This window comes from Narcine bancroftii, chromosome 2 (assembly GCF_036971445.1).
Source record: "Narcine bancroftii isolate sNarBan1 chromosome 2, sNarBan1.hap1, whole genome shotgun sequence".
NCBI lineage: Eukaryota > Metazoa > Chordata > Chondrichthyes > Torpediniformes > Narcinidae > Narcine > Narcine bancroftii.
This window is the reverse complement of record NC_091470.1, coordinates 196,421,028-196,443,760: the sequence shown is the minus strand read 5'-3', so window position 1 is coordinate 196,443,760 and position 22,733 is coordinate 196,421,028. Positions and strand designations below refer to the sequence as shown.

General features: G+C 44.8%; 1 protein-coding gene across 9 annotated transcripts; it reads right to left on the bottom strand.

Moving 5' to 3' along the window:
• Window positions 1-851: 851 nt before the first annotated feature.
• LOC138754918 (programmed cell death 1 ligand 1-like) lies at window positions 852-22,032 on the bottom strand. Of its 9 annotated transcripts, none has more exons than XM_069919927.1 (5): window positions 21,916-22,020; window positions 20,493-20,770; window positions 5,864-5,928; window positions 3,805-4,137; window positions 852-2,330 (listed from the first exon to the last, which is right to left on the bottom strand). In XM_069919927.1, exons 3-5 carry the CDS (start codon window positions 5,925-5,927, stop codon window positions 2,173-2,175), a joined length of 555 nt encoding a protein of 184 aa, XP_069776028.1. In that variant the 5' UTR covers window position 5,928; window positions 20,493-20,770; window positions 21,916-22,020; the 3' UTR covers window positions 852-2,172. The 9 variants fall into 9 exon arrangements, with proteins under 9 accessions (XP_069776028.1, XP_069776030.1, XP_069776026.1 ...); XM_069919929.1 differs by having other exon boundaries at window positions 20,493-20,737; XM_069919925.1 differs by lacking the exon at window positions 21,916-22,020 and adding an exon at window positions 21,610-21,717.
• Window positions 22,033-22,733: the final 701 nt, after the last annotated feature.

The window sequence follows — 22,733 nt, the reverse complement described above, 5'->3', positions numbered from 1 at the left end:
CTGGATACTCTGGTAGACTCTCGGGGACACCATAGTCATCAATATTAGTAGTTGATGGCTGTCCACTATCACGGCAGGGTCAGAGAGTTGCAAGTATGTTTCGAAGCATTTCACCCAGTGCTTGAAGTCATTCGAGGCTGAAGCTGACTGTGGGTCGATGTTGAGACTTTCCAGCCATAGCATACATTCCATCTCTTCAAAAGCTTTTAGTTAATAAAATTGTAGAGCGCATCAAAAGAACCAAAGACTTGTTGATCCAAACCAAGGCTTTTATTAACTAAAAGACTGGAGCATATCACATGTAGGTCGACCAGTCCAGAATGACCTGATCTGGCTAGGAGCAATCCTTTAAGACCTGCCAGTAGGTGTGGCTGCACTTTCAACTAATCACAGTCATCCTACACTACAATCTGTACATATACACATTGGTGATAGAATCTGTACTATCACAATGGTCGGGCCAACTCTCGCGGGTGTCCTAGGTAAGACTCAGCCGTCTCCTTGGGTTGCTGGGCTCAGGTGCTGAGGAGGTACCTTGTACAGACCGCATTCATGGGGGGCTTGTACAAGTTCTCGAGAGTGTCCATTGCGCTCTTGTACCTGGAGCAGCCTTTGGTTGCCTGGAAGGTGTGGGGACCTAGCTTTGACCGGAGCAGGACCAATCTCTTCTGACCTGAGTCCAGGATGCCACCTTCATGTGCCTCAATGATTGCCTCGACCGCATGCTGCCTGATCTTGAACTGTGTCTGGGCTTCTGGGTGGTGTGGGTAGACTTTGAGGCTCCCTGCACTCAGGAGATTTTCCATGGCAGCCCTGCGCTGTTAGCCAGAATCAGACACACACAAGGTAAAGACTGTACAACAGGCTTTAATCCACAAAGACTTCCACAGAACCAGGCTGGCTGTAGCTACAGTAATTCTGAGTGAGCTTCGGGAGGCCAGCACAGGCTTATATCTTGGAGGGTGATTGACACCCGACCGGGTGGGGCTTGATCCCTTCAGGCTGACTGATTGACAGCCGGCCAGGTGTTGTCCTGACCCTTACCTTCCTGCAGGTACAGAGGTTGGCCCCTGCAGTAGGCCGGTGGTGTACCACCACACTTTGTTTATTATCAAATTAGAGTGTAAGTGAAAGATAATTTTGGAAGAGAAATTAAAATTCCCAAGTTAACGAAATTTGAGTTTATGATTTCTCATTTTTCAGATAAGGGTTTTATTTCAGAGATGTATGTGGATACTATGGATAAAATAAATTTAGATAAATCCAGGATGACAGGATGAAATGGGAAAATGATTTAACTTGTGATATCAGTCAGGCCGACTGGGAGATGATGTGTTTTGATGGTGTGAATAAATAGTTTAATGTAAGATATAGTATGATTAATTATAATTTTTTACATCAGTTATATTTAACCCCTGAGAAAGTGAGAAAATATAGATTTAGTAATTCAGAGTTGTGTTTTAGATGTGGATCATGTGTTGGAACTTTTTTACATTCTGTTTGGATTTGTGATAAAGTTCAATCATTTTGGTAAAAATCAGGGAATTTGTTTAAAATTCAATTTTTATTAGATCCCAAAAACTTTTTGTTGGGTTATATTGTTCCATTTATGGATTTGGGGTTAGATAAGTTTCAGACAGCATTTTTGTGTTTAGTATTGGCGGTAGCACTGTCAATGTGTCGCGACTTCCTGGAAAGACAAAGTTGAGATAAATGTAAATCGTTGGCATAATGAGTTGAGCTCCTGGAGAAAATAACATCTAATTTGCATGATAATTATGATTTTTTTTTGTTAAGATGTGGTCACCTTATTTGAAATGTATGAATTTAGTAATATCTTAAACTGTGGTATGTATTTTTTTAATGCTTCCCTTGTGGAGACTGTTGAAGGTGGGGAGAGGGGGTGGGATAGTTGTAGTTCTAATTTTTATATTATGAATTTTGTAAAAGTTTTTGTTTGGAAAATATTAAATAAAGTTTTTTTTAAAAACTTGTGAAAGGTGCTTACATTCTCCAGAGATCTTGCAATGTGAATGCTTCAGTCTTTCAAGTAAGATCTGTTACAAAATGTGTGTGACCTACTCTAAATCTTATAAATTCTCCCCAAATATTAATATTATTACAATGCCTACAGACCCAGTTCCGACGTGTTCAACCCATTGCCGACCATCTTCACTGATGACCCAAACCCTCTCGAGGAGATTGCGGATCCCGGACGCGCTGCGCATACCGGGCCTTCGCGCCGCCGAGTCCCGCAGCAGTGTCACGCATCGGGTCCCACACGCACTCCAGCAATTCTACAGCACGCTCGACATCACAAGCGCGCTGATCTAGATAGGATGAAAAAGATCAGAGTAATACTCAGGCGAGCTGGAGTGCATTGGTGCTTGGATAACTGACCAATCGATTCCGTGGATTCCACTTGGTAAGTAGGCCTCAGTTCTTTAGTACTCTTGAAAGGAAGTTTCTTCTGAGTCTGTGCTTTTGACTTTGTATTGGCAGCCATTGTAGTCTTGCAACATTCAGAGAAGCTCAGAATAGATATTCTTTAATTCGGCAATTTGTTAGTCCAACTGGGGGAAGACAGAATTACACTTCTTCTTCCTTCACCATCAGGCCTCACCCCCCCCCCACCCCGATCTTGGACAGGGTTGTTGGGAGGGCAGGCACCAGAGGGATGAATCAATCAGGGGAACAGGCCGGTCCAGGACAGCAACAGCAGGGGAATCCAGATGCAGGACGGTCGAGGGAGTTGGAAAGTGCCAGCTGTTCATGGAGAAAGCAGAGTGAATTAGAAACCGAGGGTCAGGGAGGGAACCAGCAAACTCTGTGTGAGGTCTTGCCTCAAGAAGGCAGCCAACATCATCAAGGGCTGGCAGCCTGATCACAACTTCTTCTCACTGCCCCCTTTTGAAAGAAAGTACAGAGGATTGAAGACCAGCACCTCCAGGCTCAAGAAGAGTTTCTTTCCAACAGCTGTCAGGTTCTTGAACCACCCCTACAACACTAACTCTGACCAGAAACCACTCCAGGACCAACAGAAGATCTGTCTTCAACTGCGAATGTCAATCTGTCAACTTTCTACAGGAGAGCGTCCTGGCCATCGGCATCTCCTTGGACATTGGATTAGTGGTCAATCTATAGTACCATAAGAGAGGATCATGGGAGTCTCCCCTCTCCTCCCTACCCACCCCCATGCCCTTGGGGAAAACATACCAACTCCGCTCAGACAGCGGCGGAGATCAGGATAGAACCCTTGGTCTTTAGAGTCACGAGGCAGCGGCTTCGACCGCTGGGCTGCAGGTAGCTTGCGGTCGGGGTGGGGGACCCTACACGGGCTGCTGGAGACTGGCTCGTGGGGGCCAGAAGGGCCTCTCGAAGGCACTGAAGGACTTCCCGGCCGTGTCGGGAGATACAAATCTGGTGCTTGGGTGGCCGATGGATCGGACGAGAGCCTGTGTGGCTGCGGGAGGGGCTGGAGGATAATCCACAGAGGATCGGTGTTTCTGAAGGCACTCCCTTTTGCTTATCTTTTTCCTATTGTTAGGGGTGCTGGGCAATGCTCGCAGTGACCCTATGTTTGCCTTGGGTCAACCTAAGGTTGAAGTGTATCGTATATTTTTACGTTACCCTAAAAGGGACCTTTGGCCCATCAGCCTAGAGTTTCTATCCGCTGGGGTTCAGGAGAAGGAGAGGCAGAGGAAGGTGAGTCCTTTTCCCTCTTCCCTTTGTCTGACTCCTGCCAGCCATCCCTCTGCCCCACCCTTCGCCCCCTCAGGGAAAATGTTCCAAGCCATTTCCTACCTGATTTCACCAGGAGCTCCACACTGGCACAGAATTCTGCAAGCCCATCCCCTCTCACGGCGCAAGTATAGTTTCCAGAATCCGAGATCTTTGAATTGGAGATCCACAATGTGCCGTTCCCAATCTGGTACCATTCTGGAATAAGGCGCACTCGTCCGTGGAACTGGTCCCAGATCTTCTTCTCCGTCGAGTTAGCTTTCACAACAGGGCTCTTGTTCTCAATCTGCCAGATTAAAAGTATGTCTATCTTCTCGCGATAGGTGAAGATGCAGGGCAAAAAAGCATGGCTCCCCTCCTTGGCCATCACGCGGTCTTTGTTTTTCTTACAGGAAACTAAATCGAGAGCAAGTAACAAAGTCTGTTGAAGGCAATGGAAACACCACCCTCTCTCCCTCCCCCACCCCCCTCCCTCGCTGTCAACTGTGGCCTGGTTTGGGAACTCAACCCGGAGAAGCACTGGCATCACATGGGGGGTGGGGGTGGGAGGTGCGACTGGGTGACCCCATCAGAGAGGGGGTGACACCAAAATGATGAACAGTCTGTAAAATGTCTGTGCCGGGTTTCAGCAGAAATTTATTTCTTTTTATAAAGATACCCCCGTCGTTCGTTATAACAACGAAACCATTTCTCGCCAGCCCAGCTACATGGCCAAAACCCGACATTCATTTACTTTTTGAACCTTCTACTGCACTCCGGTCAGAGCTGTCATTATGACCCAATAGCAATGGCACTTTGAATCACGTGGTTCCATCTCCACTTGCCCATCAGCAAGTGCTGTTGTTTTTGTTGCTGCCGGAGTGTATGATGTTGCAGTTTAAAGGTGTAATTTTAATTTTGCTGGTTGTTTATCTCACTACAATCGCCGATACATTCAGTGATCTATGGGAATTACGATTAACATTACTGGTATAGGAGGAGGTCCATGGGGGTGGTGGGAGAGGGGGTGAGATCATGAGTTACCTCACTGGGTGACACCAGCCCTTGTGTTGCTACTGCTGAAAATGGAAACTTCTACTTCCCGGGGAGCCTGGGGAGATTTGGCTCATCCTTCAAACTTCTGCAGGGGCACCTTACGAAGCAGATTGGCTGCCCAGTTTGGGAATTCGAGGGCCCAAAGGCTCCGATGTACTCGGGCCATGTGCGGACTGCTGCTGGTGGCTTGAGGGTCTCACGGACAGCTGGCAACAGGCTCGAGACTAGCCAAAGGGGTCCCAGGTATTGGGTGCCCAGATGGGGAGAGGGTGCCAAGGGCAGGAGGGGTTCCCGAGGGATCTTGGGCACTGAAGGCTTCCTGATTGTGTACACTGCACAACACACAAAAATCTTATCCTCTTCACCCCCTCTCCTCTCCTCTCTCTTTATCCTTGCAGCATCCCCTTCCCTACTCTTCCTCTCCTCCTCACCTCCCCATTTTTCTCTCCATCCCTCTCTCTCTATCCCTCATGTGTGTGTGTGTGTGTGTGTGTGTGTGTGTGTGTGTGTGTGTGTGTGTGTGCATGCGGGACTCTCCTGCATTCTTTATCTCTCCTCTTTCTCTCTCTCTCTCTCTCTCTCTCTCTCTCTCTCTCACACACACAGCACACTCACACGCATGCACATGCACACACACACACACACACACACACACACACACATACCCCTATGTGCACACATGCACATCCACACACAAACATGTGCACATACGCACACACACACCGACTCACCCCAATGGATTGGCCCAGTGCCTCAACCAGTGGATCTCCAGAGACCAACAGGTTCAATTCCAACTTCTGGCGCTGTCTGTGTGGAGTTTGCATGCTCTCCCTGTGACCCCTCCTCACACTCCGGTTTCCACCCACATCTCCCCCATGGTAAATTGTCCCCAATCCACCCATGTGAGTGAAGGGGGTCATTTTCTGGACGGGAGGGCTGTGGGGTGTGGGGGGGGGGGCAAGTGACAGGACCACGGAGAGAATAAAATAGGGATTGGAATTTGTTGGTCAGTGCAGACTGGATGGGCCAAAGGGCCTTCCCCCAAACTTCATGACCTATTCATCCACAACAGGGGACTATGTCTTACCAGAGTGTGATCTGTCGAGCATCAAGGCAAAGCTGAGGGCCAAAAGCAGGCAACAAGAAGCCATCCTGGAGAAACAGAAGAAGAGATAACAGCCCTTAGACCCTGCATTCACATCAGCTCCTGTCCTAATTTAGTGTGGATATTCAGCATGGTAACAGGCCCTATCGGCCCACGAGCCCGTGCCATCCAATTGCACCCAATTGACCTACACCCCCTGGGATGCTTCGAACAGTGGGAGGAAACTGGAGCCCCCGGGGTTAGCCCCACACAGACACAGAGAGAATGTACAAGCTCCTTTCCCCCCTCACCCCGTTCTAGTCCTTCAACAAGAGCTGCAAATAACTGAGGGCATTGGTTTAAGGTGAGTGGAGGGTAAGTTTTTTTACACAGAGAGTGATGGGGGCCTGGTACAACAGTGGAGGTGGGACAATGGGGACATTTAAAGGACAGGAACAAGAATCAAAATTTTAAATTGAATCATTGCAGTGAACTGAGATTCACTGGTAGTGTGTTATACTGATGGCAGGTTCTGTCTCCCGGCTCTGCCCCCATCTACCCATACCTGCCTAAACCCTGAGCCCCTCTGAAGGCCACCATAAGGCCCTACCCTCAGTTATAAACTAATAAAAGCATATGCTCTCCCTCCAGCTGTGAGAGCTTTTATGCACGCAACAGTCACACAGCGTGGTAACAGGCCCTTCCAGCCCACGAGCCCGTGCCGCCCAAATACACCCAATTGACATACAACACCCCTTGTGGGAGTAAACCGAAGTCTCCCCGGGAGGAAACCCACTCAGACACGGGGAGAACATACAATCTCCTCACCGACAGCTCAGGATTTGAACCCCGGGTTGCTGGTGCAGTGACCGCTACGCCAACCTGATGGGTCACAGGCATGAGGGAGGAAAGGATTAGAGACTTTATGAGGGTTGGCACAACTTCATGGGCTGAAGGGCCTATTGAAGAGCCAGAGATGCTGGAGGAACCCGGTCGGTTTCGCAGCGTCGATGGGAGGTAAAGATGTTTCACTGACGTTTCAGACCTGAGTCCTTCCTCATAGTTTAGGTAAAAAGCAGGCAGGAACCTGAATTAAATGGCTGGGGTAGGAGGGAAGAATGGGCAGGGCTGGGGTGTAGGTCCACAGATAAATGGAGAGATTAATTGGGGGAGAGCTGGGAGAAAGGAGATGGGGAAGGGGGAGAGAGAAAGAGAGAGAGAGAGAGAGAGAGAGAGAGAGAGAGAGAGAGAGAGAGAGAGAGAGAGAGAGAGAGAGAGAGAGAGAGAGAGAGTGACAGACCAAAGAGAACAGGGCTTAATGGAAACTGGATAATTCCGGAGCAGGGCAGCAGACCAGTGAGGGGGATCTGCAGTTGTCAGAGCTGCACGGGCGGCAGGGCTGTTGGCAACGTGAGGAAAGAGAAGCAAAAGAGAGACTCTTCAGCTACACGAAGTGTCTGTGGATTCGACTTCTGTTCAATCCATCGGCCACCCAGGCTCCAGATCTGAACCCTCTTGACACTATCGGGAAGCCTGCAGCACCCTCTCGCACTTTGGTTCCGATACCCAGTCCCCTTCCCCTCCTCCCTTTCAGCCGGTTTCCAGCAGCCCAGCGTGAGACTCTCCACCACAGATGGATAATCTAAATTCTGTTACTTTTAATGTTAATGGGCTGAATATCCTGATTAAGAGAAAGAGAGTATTGGCCTATATTAAAAAATTAAAGGATGAAATGGCTTTTTTGCAGGAAATTCATTTGACTGATAAAGACCATCAAAAATTAAAAAGAGATTGGGTTGGGCAAGTTATATCATCCTCTTTTAATTCAAAAGCAAGACGGTTGCTATTTTGATTAATGAGAAATTTCCTTTTAAATTGGAATCAGTTTTTGAAGTGGCTGGTCGGATTTTGATTGTTTATTGTACAATATTTTTCTGACTTTAATGAATGTCTATGCTCCGAATACTGATGATGAACAATTTATGGTGGAGTCTTTTTTAAAATTTGAATCAGGATAAAATTATGGTAGGAGGTGATTTTAATTGTCATTTAGATCCATTATTGGACAAATCTCCTAAAATGGTAATTAAAACTGAGATGGCTAAACAGTTGATGGTACTAATGAAGGAGATTAATTTAGTAGATGTATGGAGAAAATTGAACCCTAAGGAAAAAGATTTTTCATTCTATTCATTTCATCATGATTCTTTCTCTCGAATAGGTTTGTTTTTAGTATCGGCGCAAGGTCGAATTTCTGAAGCTGTGTACAAACCTGATCATTCCTTGTTGTTAATTACTTGTACTGCTTCAGAGAGGGAGGAGAATGTTTATTGTTGCCGTTTTAATTCTTTCTTATTGAAAGATCCGGAATTTTATAAATTTATACGAGACCAAATTCAGAATTTTTTTGAAAATAAATGTAGGTTCAGTTGACTCTAAATTTGTTTTGTGGGACACTTCAGAAGGCTTATTTACAAGGAAAAATCATTAGTTATACAGCTAAAGTTAAGAAATGACAAATGGCTGAGGTTGATATGTTGGAGAAGGATATAGAGAGTTTGGAGATTTTGTTTTGATGGAAGACAAAAAAATATGATTAGTCAATTTGAAATTACAATATAATTTGTTACAAATGTATAAATTTGAAAAGCTTTTACAGAGGACTAGGCAGTGGTGTTATGAGTTGGGTGAGAGATCATAAAGTGTTAACAAGTGTTAATGGAACTGGGGTCTAGAGCAATAAATGCTATTTGGCATCATTCGAGGATTATGTATAAACCTCAAGAGATTAATGATGAGTTTCCTATGTTTTATGAGAAATTGTACATGTCTGAGGTAGTCCAAGATCAGGTAACTATTGGTGAATTTTTATCTGGCTTAACCTTGTCCTCTTTACATTATAAGGATGTAAAGGAATTGGATGCTGGTTTTACTGTTAAAGAATTAACAGATGCACTTCGATCTATGCCGGGTGGTATATCTCCAGGTGATGAGGGGGTTTACTTCTGAATTTTAGAAGGAATTTCATGATTTATTAGTCCCTTTGTTGATGGAGATTCTAGATCAAGTGGGGAAAACTGGGCCCTTTCTGTATTCTTTTTCTAAAGCAATTATCACTGTTATTCTTAAGAAGGATAGAGATCTTTTGAAGGCGGGATCTTATAGACCTATTTCTTTGCTAAATGTGGACTATAACTTATAGCTAATAAGTTGGCTAAATGCTTACCTGATTTGGTTCATGTAGATGAGGCAGGTTTTATCAAGAACCATGATTCAGCGGACAATGTGGTAAAGTTGATTTCTTTAATTAATATTTCTCGGTAGCAATCTGACCAAATGCTGGTCATCTCTTTGGATGCAAAAAAAGCCTTTGACAGAATGGAATGGAGTTTTTTTTTGTTTAAAGTCTTGGAAAAGTTTAATTTTGGGCCTCTTTTTACTGGTTGGATTAAGGCTTTGTATAAAAATCCCACTGCGAGAGTGATGTCTTTACCTTTTACATGATCTCGATTAACCAGACAGGGCTGCCCTTTGCCACCAGCTCTGTTTGCATTGGTTATTGAACCTTTGCTGCAGATGATTAGTCAGGTTAGTGCTATTAAAGGTATTAAGGTTAATTCTGATGAAAATAAGATAAATTTGTTTGCAGACGATGTTTTGATATATTTAACAAATCCTTTACAATTTTTGGAGATTTTACATAAATGTTTGGAACAGTATGGAGCGTTACCTGGACATAAAGTAAATTGGGAAAGAGTGAAATCATGCCTTTAGCTGATAGGGATTACTCGTCATGTAGACAAGTTGTGAAGTTTAAATGGTCTGATCATATTAAATATTTGGGTAGGAGGCAGCGGCCCCAGTCCGGGCACAAGGAAAGAAGCGGCGGCCCCGGCCCCGGTCCGGGCAGAGGGTAGGTGGCGGCGGCCCCGATCCAGGCAAGAGCGAAGGCGAGGCGGCGGCCCCGGCCTTGGTTGAGTGAGGCAGGCGGAGGCCCCGGTCCGGGCTGAAGCGAGGGGGAGGCGGTGACCCCGGCCTCAGCACAGCGAAGCAGGCGGAGGCCCCAGTCCGGGCAGAAAGAAGGAGGTGGCGGCCCCGGTCCGGGCACAGGGAAAGCAGCGGCAACCCCGGCCCCGGACTGGACAGTATGGTCCGACCTAGGAGGGGAGGCAGGCCCCTCCAGCCTGAGTAAGAAGCCTGCATAGGAGAAGGCCACTCCGATATAAAACCTACGACCCAAGGACCTCGCTGCCACATCCCAGCTTGCTTGGCCACAGCACACGAACCATGGGTGTAAAGGGTGGGGCCAGTACTGCGCACACTGCACTCCACCTAAAAGCTCCTTTGCGCAGGCCCGAGGACATGTCCACGTCCTCCCCCTCCACGTCCTCCCCCTCAAAAGATGCTTACAAACTCAAGCTAGCATGCTGGAACATCAGAACCATGCTAGACAAGGATGATAGCCACCAACCTGAACGTCGGTCTGCCTCATCGCACATGAACTCCTCAGACTTGACGTCAACATAGCCGCTCTCAGAGAAGTCCGCCTTGCAGATGTAGACAGCCACCAAGAACGCGGCGCAGGCTACACACTCTACTGGTCTGGCAAGCCTATGGATGAACGACGCCTATCTGGTGTAGGCTTCATGGTCAAGAACTCCATTGCCTCCAAACTCGAAAACCTCCCGACAGGCCACTCGGACCGGATCATGTCCATGCGACTCCCCCTTCAAAACAAGCGTCGCATCACCCTCATCAGTGTCTATGCTCCAACCCTCCAGGCGGAACCAGCAGAAAAGGACAAGTTCTACACTGACCTGCGCAACCTCATTCAACGCACCTCTACAGCTGACAAGGTTGTCATCCTTGGCGACTTCAACGCTCGCGTCGGCAAAGACTCAGAAACCTGGCCAGGAATCCTGGGCAAGCATGGTGTCGGCAAGTGCAACGACAATGGGCGCCTCCTGTTGGAGCTCTGCGCAGAACAGCGGCTTGTCATTACAAACACCCTTTTTCAGCAGAGGGACAGCCTGAAGACTACCTGGATGCATCCCCGATCCAAACACTGGCACCTCCTGGACTACGTCCTGGTGCAAGAAAGAGACAAACGAGATGTGCTCCACACCAGGGTCACGCCCACACTGACCACCGGCTGGTTCGCTGCAAGCTCAACCTTCATTTCAAGCCAAAGCCTAGGAACAGTAAAGCCCCCAGAAAGAGGTTCAATGTTCGAAACCTGCAGTCAGACGAAGTGAGAGGAAAGTTCCAGGCAAACCTCAAAGCAAAGCTCGAGGATGCAATCCGCCTCACGGACTCATCCCCTGAAACCCTCTGGGATCAGCTGAAGACTACCATACTGCAATCCACTGAAGAGGTACTGGGCTTCTCCTCCGGGAAAAACAAGGACTGGTTCGACGAAAGCAGCCAGGAAATCCAGGGGCTGCTGGCAAAGAAGCGAGCTGCCCACCAGGCTCACCTTACAAAGCCGTCCTGGCCAGAGAAAAAACAAGCCTTCCGTCGCGCATGCAGCCATCTTCATATAAGGCAATTGAACGACTGAAAAGTGGCAAAGCAGCAGGTATGGATGGAATCCCCCCAGAGGTCTGGAAGGCTGGCGGCAAAACTCTGCATGCCAAACTGCATGAGTTTTTCAAGCTCTGCTGGAACCAAAGAAAGTTGCCTCAGGACCTTCGTGATGCCATCATCATCACCCTGTACAAAAACAAAGGCAAGAAATCAGACTGCTCAAACTACAGGGGAATCACGCTGCTTTCCATAGCAGGCAAAATCTTTGCTAGGATTCTCCTAAATAAAATAATACCTAGTGTCGCCGAGAATGTTCTCCCAGAATCACAGTGTGGCTTTCGCACAAACAGAGGAACTACTGACATGGTCTTTGCCCTCAGACAGCTCCAAGAAAAGTGCAGAGAACAAAACAAAGGACTCTACATTACCTTTGTTGACATCACCTTTGTTGACCTCACCAAAGCATTCGACACCGTGAGCAGAAAAGGGCTTTGGCAAATACTAGAGCGCCTCGGATGCCCCCCAAAGTTCCTCAACATGGCTATCCAACTTCACGAAAACCAAGAAGGTCGGGTCAGATACAGCAATGAGCTCTCTGAACACTTCTCCATTAACAATGGCGTGAAGCAAGGCTGCGTTCTCGCACCAACCCTCTTTTCAATCTTCTTCAGCATGATGCTGAAACAAGCCATGAAAGAGCTCAACAATGAAGACGCTGTTTACATCCGGTACCGCACGGATGGCAGTCTCTTCAATCTGAGGTGCCTGCAAGCTCACACTAAGACATAAGAGCAACTTGTCCGTGAACTACTCTTTGCAGACGATGCCGCTTTAGTTGCCCATTCAGAGCCAGCTCTTCAGCGCTTTGCGGAAACTGCCAAAATGTTTGGCCTGGAAGTCAGCCTGAAGAAAACTGAGGTCCTCCATCAGCCAGCTCCCCACCATGACTACCAGTCCCCCCACATCTCCATCGGGCACACAAAACTCAAAACGGTCAACCAGTTTACCTATCTCGGCTGCACCATTTCATCGGATGCAAGGATCGACAGCGAGATAGACAACAGACTCGCCAAGGCAAATAGCGCCTTTGGAAGACTACACAAAAGAGTCTGGAAAAACAACCAACTGAAAAACCTCACAAAGATTAGCGTATACAGAGCTGTTGTCATACCCACACTCCTGTTCGGCTCTGAATCATGGGTCCTCTACCGGCATCACCTACGGCTCCTAGAACGCTTCCACCAGTGTTGTCTCCGCTCCATCCTCAACATTCATTGGTGCGACTTCATCCCTAACATCGAAGTACTCGAGATGGCAGAGGCCGACAGCATCGAATCCATGCTGCTGAAGATCCAACTGCGCTGGGTAGGTCATGTCTCCAGAATGGAGGACCATTGCCTCCCAAAGATCGTGTTATATGGCGAGCTCTCCACTGGCCACCATGACAGAGGTGCACCAAGGACTGCCTAAAAAATCTCTTGGTGTCTGCCACATTGACCACCGCCAGTGGGCTGATATCGCCTCAAACCGTGCATCTTTGCGCCTCAGATTTCGGCGGGCAGCAACCTCCTTTGAAGAAGACCGCAGAGCCCACCTCACTGACAAAAGACAAAGGAGGAAAAACCCAACACCCAACCCCAACCAACCAATTTTCCCCTGCAACTGCTGCAACCGTGTCTGCCTGTCCCGCATCGGACTTGTCAGCCGCAAACGAGCCTGCAGCTGACATGGACATTTATCCCTCCATAAATCTTCGTCTGCGAAGCCAAGCCAAAGAAAAGAAAGAATTATAATTATTTATTTGCATTGAATTTTTCACCCTTATTGACTAGAATTAAATGTGATGTGAATCGGTGGAAGGATTTACCTATAACATTGATGGGACGGGTGAATTGTATTAAAATGAATATCTTCCCCCAAATTCAATATTTATTCCAATCTATTCCATATAAGATTCCTCATAAATTTTTAAAAGATTTGAACACTTTGGTGAGAAAATTTCTGTGGAAAGACAAAATGGCGAGTGATTCACTACAGAAATTAACTTGGTCTACAACTTCCTAATTTCCAAAATTTTTATGAATCAGCTCAGGTTAAAATTCATTAATAGGATGTTTCAAGTGGACCCTGGTATGGGGTAATATTGAATTTTCCCAGATTGGAGAAAAGAGGACGATTGATTTATTTATCAATATAATTATTAAGTAATTATAATTTACTGGGGCTGAAAGACTTGATGGAGTTAAAGATTAACAAGAATAAAATTGTAGGTACTGAAGGTACAATTTCGGCTAAAACACCTTTGTTTCAAAATAAGCTTTTCCCTTTTACAGTTAATAATCAACTTTTGAAGTTATAGGAGCAAAAAGGAATTAAATTGATAGAAGATTGTTACGAGGCGGGTTATTTTTTTCCTTTCAAAGAATGAGAGAGAAATATGATGTACCTTTGAATTCTCTCTTTTCTTATTATCAAGTTAAAACTCTATTGTTAGATAATTTTGGACATACTTTGAGGCTTCCTAGAAGATCTAAATTTGAGATTTTCCTTACCGATGGTGGTAAAAATGTTTTATATCGGATATGTATACTTTATTGCGGGCTAAAATGCCCAAGCCAGATGTTGATAAAACTAGAGTGAAATGGGGAAAAAGATTTGGAAATATCTATTTCCCAAGATGATTGGAGATCGATATGTGAGGACAGTGTGACAGTGTAAAATTGTAAATGTAAGGTATAGATTGGTTTATACTTTATACTTGACTCCGAAGAAATTAAAGAAATTTAAATATGTTTCTTCCAATTTATTTTTGAGATGACACAAAGAAGTGGGAACTTTTTTTTACATTCAATTTGGTTATTTGAAACGGTTAAGGCTTTTTTGGAATAAAATTAAAGAATTTTTGGAAGTTATGTTTAAATTTAAAACTCCATTTGATCCTATTGGGTCCAAACATTGAGTTTGGAGTTAAAATTAGATAAGTTTCGAATTGCCTTAGCAGCAGCCAGGAAATGTCTTGCAGTTACATGGAATAATGAGACTAAATTGAATTTCCATCCCCCCCTCCCACCCAAAAGTAAGAAAAGGAAAGAAACACCTACCATTTAATATACAATAATATTAGCAAATACAATCATTAATTGTTATTAAAAATCACTAATTAGGAGGAGTGGATAAGATAGAAGAGGTGGACGGTGTTACAACCCCAAACCCCAGCAGCAATAAATATTCACCAAGACAAATGGTGACTTAAAAAAAGTTGCTTTAAATTATCTTTAAACATGCAAACAGGATCATACTTTAACTTACCACTATTGACTTAACTAACCTAATTTAACCCCCTTCTAATTCTAAGCGCATGTGTGTTCAGAATGCATGTGTAAGTTCAGAAAAGTTCTTGGATTCACAGGCCAATCTCACTTCTCACTCCTCCAAGTTCCCTTGTTGCAGGCAATTCTTATACTGTGCACAGATTTAATATTTATGAAGTTCACCAGGCTTTGGTGCTCGAAAGGTAAATGGTTACCGCTCAGGAAGGTTCTTGTTGGTTTTCCGAGAGAGATTCGTTATACGCTGGACACCCACAACTGCTTCCTTTTTTAATCAACCACTTCAATGTCTTGACTGTTACAGAGTTCTATGTTGTGTGGTTTTATGTTAAAAAGTGACAGTTTGCCTTTGAGAGCTAAGGTGAAGGTGGACTGCAGAGAGTGAGAGAGAGTGGGAGACGGACTGGGCATGTGCAAAAGATAATCTAGAGATTTCTAGACTTGGAAGACAAGCCACGGTTGGGTGTGGTTGTAAAATGAAAGGAAACCCAAGCAGGAGTCTTTGTCTGGGAGGCAGTTTGGAATGTTGGGCATTTTAAAAGGGATGAAGATTCTGAAGGCAGCCGGAAGGATCTGGCCCAAGCCCTTGTTCTTCTCCCTGTGAGCCACACAAGAAGACCACTTTGAATTTTGTGCACTCTCTCTCTCTAAAAGATCTTTTGGCTTCAGTTTACCAAACAAACTGAATTTTGTTTACGATCTTCACTTCGATTGTAATCAAAGTTTTGTGAGTCTTATGTGTTTTGTGTCTAAGTTTTTACTGTGGGCTGGTTGGAAATGTAACAGACTTTGATTACATGTTATATTTAGGCTGGGGAATTTATTAGTTTTACATTGTTATAGAAATTTGTATATTAACCAGTGGGCATTGTTATAAATGGGGGGAATTTGAATTAAAGTTTGAAGATGAAATTTTGTTAATAAAGTAATTGTTCATCTTTACCCCTGTGTGATATGTTTTCTTTATGGTTGTTGGTTTGATCTTGTAATATGCCAAAGAAACTCTCCTCCTCAGGGTTCTCCAGATAATAACCTCTTTCTTTCAGGTCACTACAGAGTTCCTTTTTGTTTCCCTTATTTCAAGTGAAACATTAGACAGCCAGTCCTTTCCTCTTGCCTGAACCACAAGGACTTTGACCAGGCTGAACTACCTGTCTTCAAAATGGGGGTTTCCACAAGCTTGCCAGCTTGTCCTCTTCCAGCCCCAGCTACTGTTGCTGACTTTAAAACTGTAGAACTGATCTCTCTCTCTCTCTGAAAAAAGCCTGTTTGACTCTCTCTGCTTGCAAAACCACATGACCTACTTAGAACAGCAAGTTCCCTTCAAGGCAGAATGTGGCTCCGACAAGTTCTCTCACCTGTTGCCTTTTGTAAACATTCCATTAGTTAAGTCTCTTGGGCACTCTCCAAAGCTTTTGCAAAAGATCCGGAGCCCCGACGTGTCTAGCATGAGCAGAGCTCCAGCATTTTAAATAAGATCTGTTTTAAAGTGTTTGTATGTGACTTACTTGAACAAACCCTGCCCCAATTTATCTCCCAAAAACATATCTATATTCTGTCACAATGGAAAGTTATCCATAATATCCACAGATTATTTCCAAATACTATCAAAATTTTCAACTCGATTCCTTAAACTATACATAATTTTTTTACCAAAGGTGTACAATTTCACATCTCATTATACCATCTACTTAATAACACTTCTCTATCATCTTTCCATGGTATTGCTATACATTTCTTTACAGTTGCTATTGCAAGACTTAAAAAGTTTTCTTGGTATTGGTCCAATTTCAATTTTATATCCTTTTCATAAATATCTCCAAGTAAAAATAATCTTGGATTCTTTATCTTCATAGCTTGCCCTAATAATAAACTCAGTTGTTATCAGAAGGAAGCAATTTTGAATATGTGATTACAGACACAATGATAATTAAAAGATTTATAACAAACATGTACATCAAACTGTAAGTGAAAGTGAAAGAGAATGAGGAAACAAGCTGTAAACCCAAACAAAAGTGGGAACAAGATCTAAACATAAAGATAAAGAATGAAACATGGGAAAAGCTATGCTCTGGAACTATGAGAAATACAATAAACATGAGATTATGCATGATACAATATAAATGGTTACACAGGCTATACACCACGCCCCAAAAGTTAAATAAATGGGACCCAACAGTATCAGACAGATGTTTTTGCTGTAAGAAGGAAACGGGAACAACAGTACATGCAATTTGGGCATGTGAGAAAGTGGAAAAGTTTTGGGAAGATCTAAATCAAGTATTAAATAAAATCACAAAAAGCAACATACCAAAAAATCCAGAGATCTTTCTTCTAAGTAATATAAGAAGTAAAGAACTTGTACTCGATTTGGATGGAGCACAGAAAAGATTTATTATGATAGCCTTAGCTGTAGCAAAAAAATGTATTATGTCAACCTGGAAATCAGAAGAGAGCCTGAGAATACAGCAATGGTACATAGAAATGAATAAATGTATTCCATTGGAAAAAAAACATATAATTTAAGAAATAACATCACAGTATTCGAACAAATTTGGGAATCATACATGGAACACTAAAGAGAAGTCCTACCATGGACCTCCACCCCATAAAATGACAGAAGGAGAAGAAGACGAAATGAACTGACCCAGTGTGTAAAAGTAGATGACACAATTTTCTTGTTTAGTTTCATTGTGTGATGACCTTGTTTAATGGGTTTATTGTATTGTATATGTTGAATGTTGAGTGGTGGGGAGGGGGGGGTGAAGGAGGGAGGTAAGGGAGGGGGGAAAAGGGGAGAAAATGACACTCTGTATATTCAAGAGGGAAATGTTTATGTGTATTTTGGTCAATATGGTTCATAGTGTGAAAAATTTAAAAATTTTTAAAAAATAATAAACTCAGTTCATTTCAAAACCTTTCCACTTTTTCACAAGACCACACTGAATGCAAAAAAGTCCCTATTTTTTTCACACATCGAAAACACTTCTTTGAATAATTAGGATTAAGTCCATTTAACTTATGTGGAGTTTAATACAATTGATGAAGAAAGTGATATTGAACCATTTGATATCTAGCATTTACTGTATTCGTGACACTTTCATTACATTATTTTGACCAAATCTCCTCCTGAATTTGTATTTTTAAATATTTCTCCCATCGGATTTTTGATTAATATAAATCTTTACTGTCTTTTATAATTTTATATGCATATTAGCAATAAATTTCTTAACAACAAATGTATCTGTTATTATATCTTAAAATTAACTTTGTTGTCAAATTTGCTCCCAGTCTCTTTTTCAAATACATTTTTAATTGATAATATACAAAAATTGTATTATTACGTATATTGTATTTATCTTTTAATTGATCAATAGTTAAGAAAAAAGATCCAAAGAAGCAATCTTTTATTCTCTGTAAACCTTTATGATACCAATTATCAAAGTAAAACGAAGACATTGATTTTGTTTGAACAACATTTTTGGTAATTGATCATTTTTAATTCCTCTCTCAATATGAATTCTATTCCAGATGTTTAAAATATGTTTCAATGCAGAAAAATCTTTAAGTCCTTTAAACGACTCACTATTCCATGATACAAAATTAACTCCGGAATAGTCTCGTCGGTTTTATTCATCTCTATTTGAATCCAAGCTGGTTTTTCAGCCTGTTGATAACAGGATGGTAAAATATGTATTGAATTTTATTTTGAATGCATGACTTATTATTGATTATAAATGAAATTTTCAAAAAAGAAAAATATACATATAGGATATAATGAGTCTAAAGACATCTTACTCCATCCTGGTAAGTCCTTGTCACTAGATCTCAGGGATCTTTTCCACTGGGACCCTCCCCCCAGGAATTAACTGAGAATTTACTGGAACAGACTACAGCGGAAAAGCAATGAGCGTCCCAGTTAAGGGCAGCCCAACAGAAACAGCACAAAGGCCTTCTGATCCCAGGGCACTGCCCGGCCGATTCACTGGGAAAGGGGTTTTAAGGGTGGAGAGAGAAACGACTGTATGTGTGTGCCACATTTCATCTGGTTGTATAAGTAGAATCAGGAGGTTACATAGATAATAAATATTCACAGTTATCCTGTTGCCAACAAAATCGCCCGATACTGCATTTTGTGAACATTTCTCTGCTCACAGACAGAGCATATCCAGAAAGTCGGGAGGCCGGCTGAGAAAGCGATGGAGAATTTGCCCTTTGAGTCAGCTACGAGGCTCGACATGAAATTTCCCCAAAATCTAGCCTCAGCAGCCAGGAATGTGGGAGGGGCCAGTTGGAAAATTGTGGGGGGGGGGGGGGGGTCGTTCCTCCAATTTGGCAGCGGTCTCCGTGCAACAGTACCCAAAGTCATGAGCAGATGTATCAGTGTGGGAGTACGACGTGGAACTGCAATGGTTAGCTACTGCGAGATCCCTGTCACTGGTGCGGATGGAGCAAAGGTGCTCAGCGAAGTGACCTCCCAATCTGCGTCCAGTCTCTCTGATGTGGAGGTGGCCGTGACGGCAGCACCGGAGGCGGTAAGTCAAGTGTTGCTTCACTTGAAGGAGCCTATTTGTGGGCTCTAAATGTCTCCATTTGTACTAGCCTCCACCACCACCCCTGGCAAGGCATTCCAGGCACCCACCACTCTCTGTGTAAAGAACTTACCCATGACGTTTCTGTGGTGATACACCACTAGCCAACTGCAGGGGTCAATCTCTGTACTTGCAGGAAGATCACCGGAGGACAGACCACACCTGGCCGGCTGTCAATCAGCCGACCTGAATGGACCTAACTCCACCCAGCCGGCTGTCAATCAACCGCCCGGGATATAATCGTGAGCCAGCCCCTACCGAGGCAGTCTCTCAGGAGTCACCAGTACAACTACCACTGTAGCAGAGAATTTTAACTGAATAAAGCCTGTTGTACAGTCTTTTTCGAGTTTTGTGTCTGCTCACTGCTACAGCCGTGCATCACAAACTTTCACTTTGATGTTTGCTATTCCCGCCCGTAAAAAAAGGAGCTGGCTGTCCACCTTGTCTATTGTCATGTATTATTACACAAAACTGCCATAAGGCAGACAAAAAGTCACTGTTACATGTTGCCCGGCGCCCCTGTCAGTACAAGAGAAAGAGAGTCTCTTCAGAGACACTGGGTGTCCGTGGATTCGCCTCCAGTGTTCGCTGTCCACCCTAACCAAGCCTCTTAAACATTAACTCATTGTTCATTGCACCAAAGCCCCTGGTCTGTCAACCTTGCCTCATAAGACACAAGTCCCTTTTCCACTGGCATCCTGCCCCAGGAATTAACGGGGAATTTACTGGAACAGGGTCCAGTGGGAAAGGGGTACTGTCCAAACGCCGATGTCAAATGACATAATTTCATGCCGGGGAGTAACCCCATATCCCCATCATTTGCCGACGCCAGCGTGCTGATAAAACCAGTGGAAAAGGGGCAGCAGAGAGCCCCCCTCCCCCTGTTTCCGATTGAAGGGCGAACACCCTGATCCCCGGGGACAAGCTGCGTTTAGGGGAAAAGCAGCCAGTGTCCCAGTTAAGGGCGGCCCAGCAGAAATGGCACAAGGGGCTTCCAATCCTAGGGTGTTGCCTGGCTGCCTCACTGGGATGCCAGTGGGAGAGGGCCTTAAGTGTAGAGAGAGAAAAGATGATAATCATCTGGTTGTATAAATACAATCAGGAAGTAATATACGTGGGATAAATAGTCATAGTTACCCTTCTGCCAACAAAATCGAACGAAACAGCGAACATTGCTCTACTCACACACAGGAGGTATCCAGAAAGTCGGTAGGCCGTTTGAGAAAACAATGGAGAATCTTCCCTTTGTGTCAGCTCGAGGCGAAATCTGCCCTAACTCTAGTCGCTGCAGTCAGGCATGTGGGAAGACTGTTCATGTGATGAGGTCAGAGCAACACACGGGAACCTTATTTTCTTTGAAACGATTTGCGGAATGAGAGAGGAAATTTCTGACTCACCCAGCAGGAGTGGAGAAGCCTGGTATTCATAAACTTTTGTGCAGGGGGAAAATAAATCACAGATGTCTGAAGACAAAAGAATTTTACTCAATTTCTTCTAGATCTAAATCTTTACTTCCTCACACCCCGTAACCCTCTACTTTTTCTTTCAAGTGCGTGTCCAAGTGTCTTAAAAATGTAAGACATGAAAGCCTGCAGACATCACAGTTGAAGAAAAAACACAAAATGCTGTTGAAACTCAGCAGGTCAAACAGCAAAAGTTAAAACATGAAGAGCTCGAGCCCTTCATCATGGAAAATTTTGGCAGGGCTCCAAATATAAGAGATGGGGGGGTAGAGGAGGGGTGGTCACAAAGCCAGGAGGTGATAGGTGGAGAAGGGAGGGAGGGGGGCAGCAGCGATCCCGAGGGTGGGGGAAGAGATGGCCGGGGGAAGGGAGGGAGGAGAACTGAAAATGAGAATGGAGGAGGGAGGAGAGTGGGCCGGCAGAATCCGGGGAAGCCGCTGTTAATGGAGAGGAGCCAGACAGGAAAACCAGGGAGGGGGATCATTCCTCCAATTTGTGGGTGGTCCCGCTGGGACACGAGGCCATGGGCAGACATGTGAGTGTGGGAGTGCGATGCGGAACTGCAATGGTCGGCGGTTGCGAGATCCCTGCCAGTGGTGCAGACGGGTGAAGGTGCTCAGCGAAGTGGCCTCCCGATCTGCGCCCAGTCTCTCCAATGTGGAGACAGCCACAGCGGGAGCACTGGAGGCAGTAAGTAGTCCTGCAGGCATACATGTGAAGTGTTGCTTCACTTGAAGGGACCTTTTTGGGGCCCTAAATGTCCCTATTTGTGCCAGCCTCCACCACCACCCCTGGCAAGGCATTCCAGGTGCCCACCACTCTTTGTGTAAAGAACTTACCCCTGACGCTTCCCCTAAACTTTCGTTTTGGTGTTTGCTACTCCCGCCCGTGAAAAAGGAGCTGGCTGTCCACCTTGTTTATTGTCGTAATATTACACACAACAGCCATAGGGCAGACAAAGAGTCGCTGTTACGTGTTGCCTGGCGCCCTTGTCAGTACAAGAGAAAGACAATCCCTTCAGAGACACTGAGTGTCCGTGGATTCGCCTCCAGTGCTCACTGTCCACCCTAACCAAGCCTCTTAATCTGGAGACCTCTATTAACTCATAGTTCAGTGTTCCAAAGCCCCTGCTCTGTTAACTTTACCTCTTAAACATGAGCCCCTCTTCCACTTGGAATTTACAGGGACAGGGTCCAGTGGGAAAGGGACATTGTCCAAAAGCCGGAGTCAAATGACGTCATTTCATGCCGGGGATTAACTCCCTACTCCTATCCGCAGCATTTGCTGACACCAACGTGCTTATAAAACCATTGGAAACGGGGCAGGAGAAAGCCCCCCCATTTCCGGTTGAAGGTTGAACATCCTAATCCCTGTTAAGTGTGGCCCAGCGGAAATGGCACAAGGGGCTTCCGATCCCGGGACATTGCCCGACCGCTTCACTGGCAGCCTGTGGGGCAAGGGGCCGTGTTCTCCAACCCAGCAGCGTCTTAGGTCGGAAAGAAACTAGTCTGGTTTCCTCAATGGTGAAGTCTGAAACCAGAAGCCACAAGTTTCAGGGGAGAGGGAGGAAACTTGTTAAAGATCGGGGCAGAAAGAGTGACAGACTTTCAGAGGCCTCTTGTGACAGAGTATATTGAGTTGTTTGAGAGATAAATGGGGAAAGGTTTGTTGGAGCAGGTCACACACAAACACTTTAAAACACAGATTTTTTGCAGGAGCTTTTGCAAAAGGCTCAGACTCAGGATGGACTGTTTGCAAAAGACAATAAATGTAACAACAGGCAGGGCCGCATTGTCTGAAAAACAGAACTTGCTGTTTGGAGAGTTATGTGATCTTTGCAGACAGAGAGGAGAGAAAGAAGCAGGCTTTGCTCTCAGAGAGGAGGGAGTGAGAAAGAGAGAGAGAGAAAGGAGAGGGACAAGCGGCAAGCTTTGGAAGATGGTCTGGTCAAAGGAGAGGAATG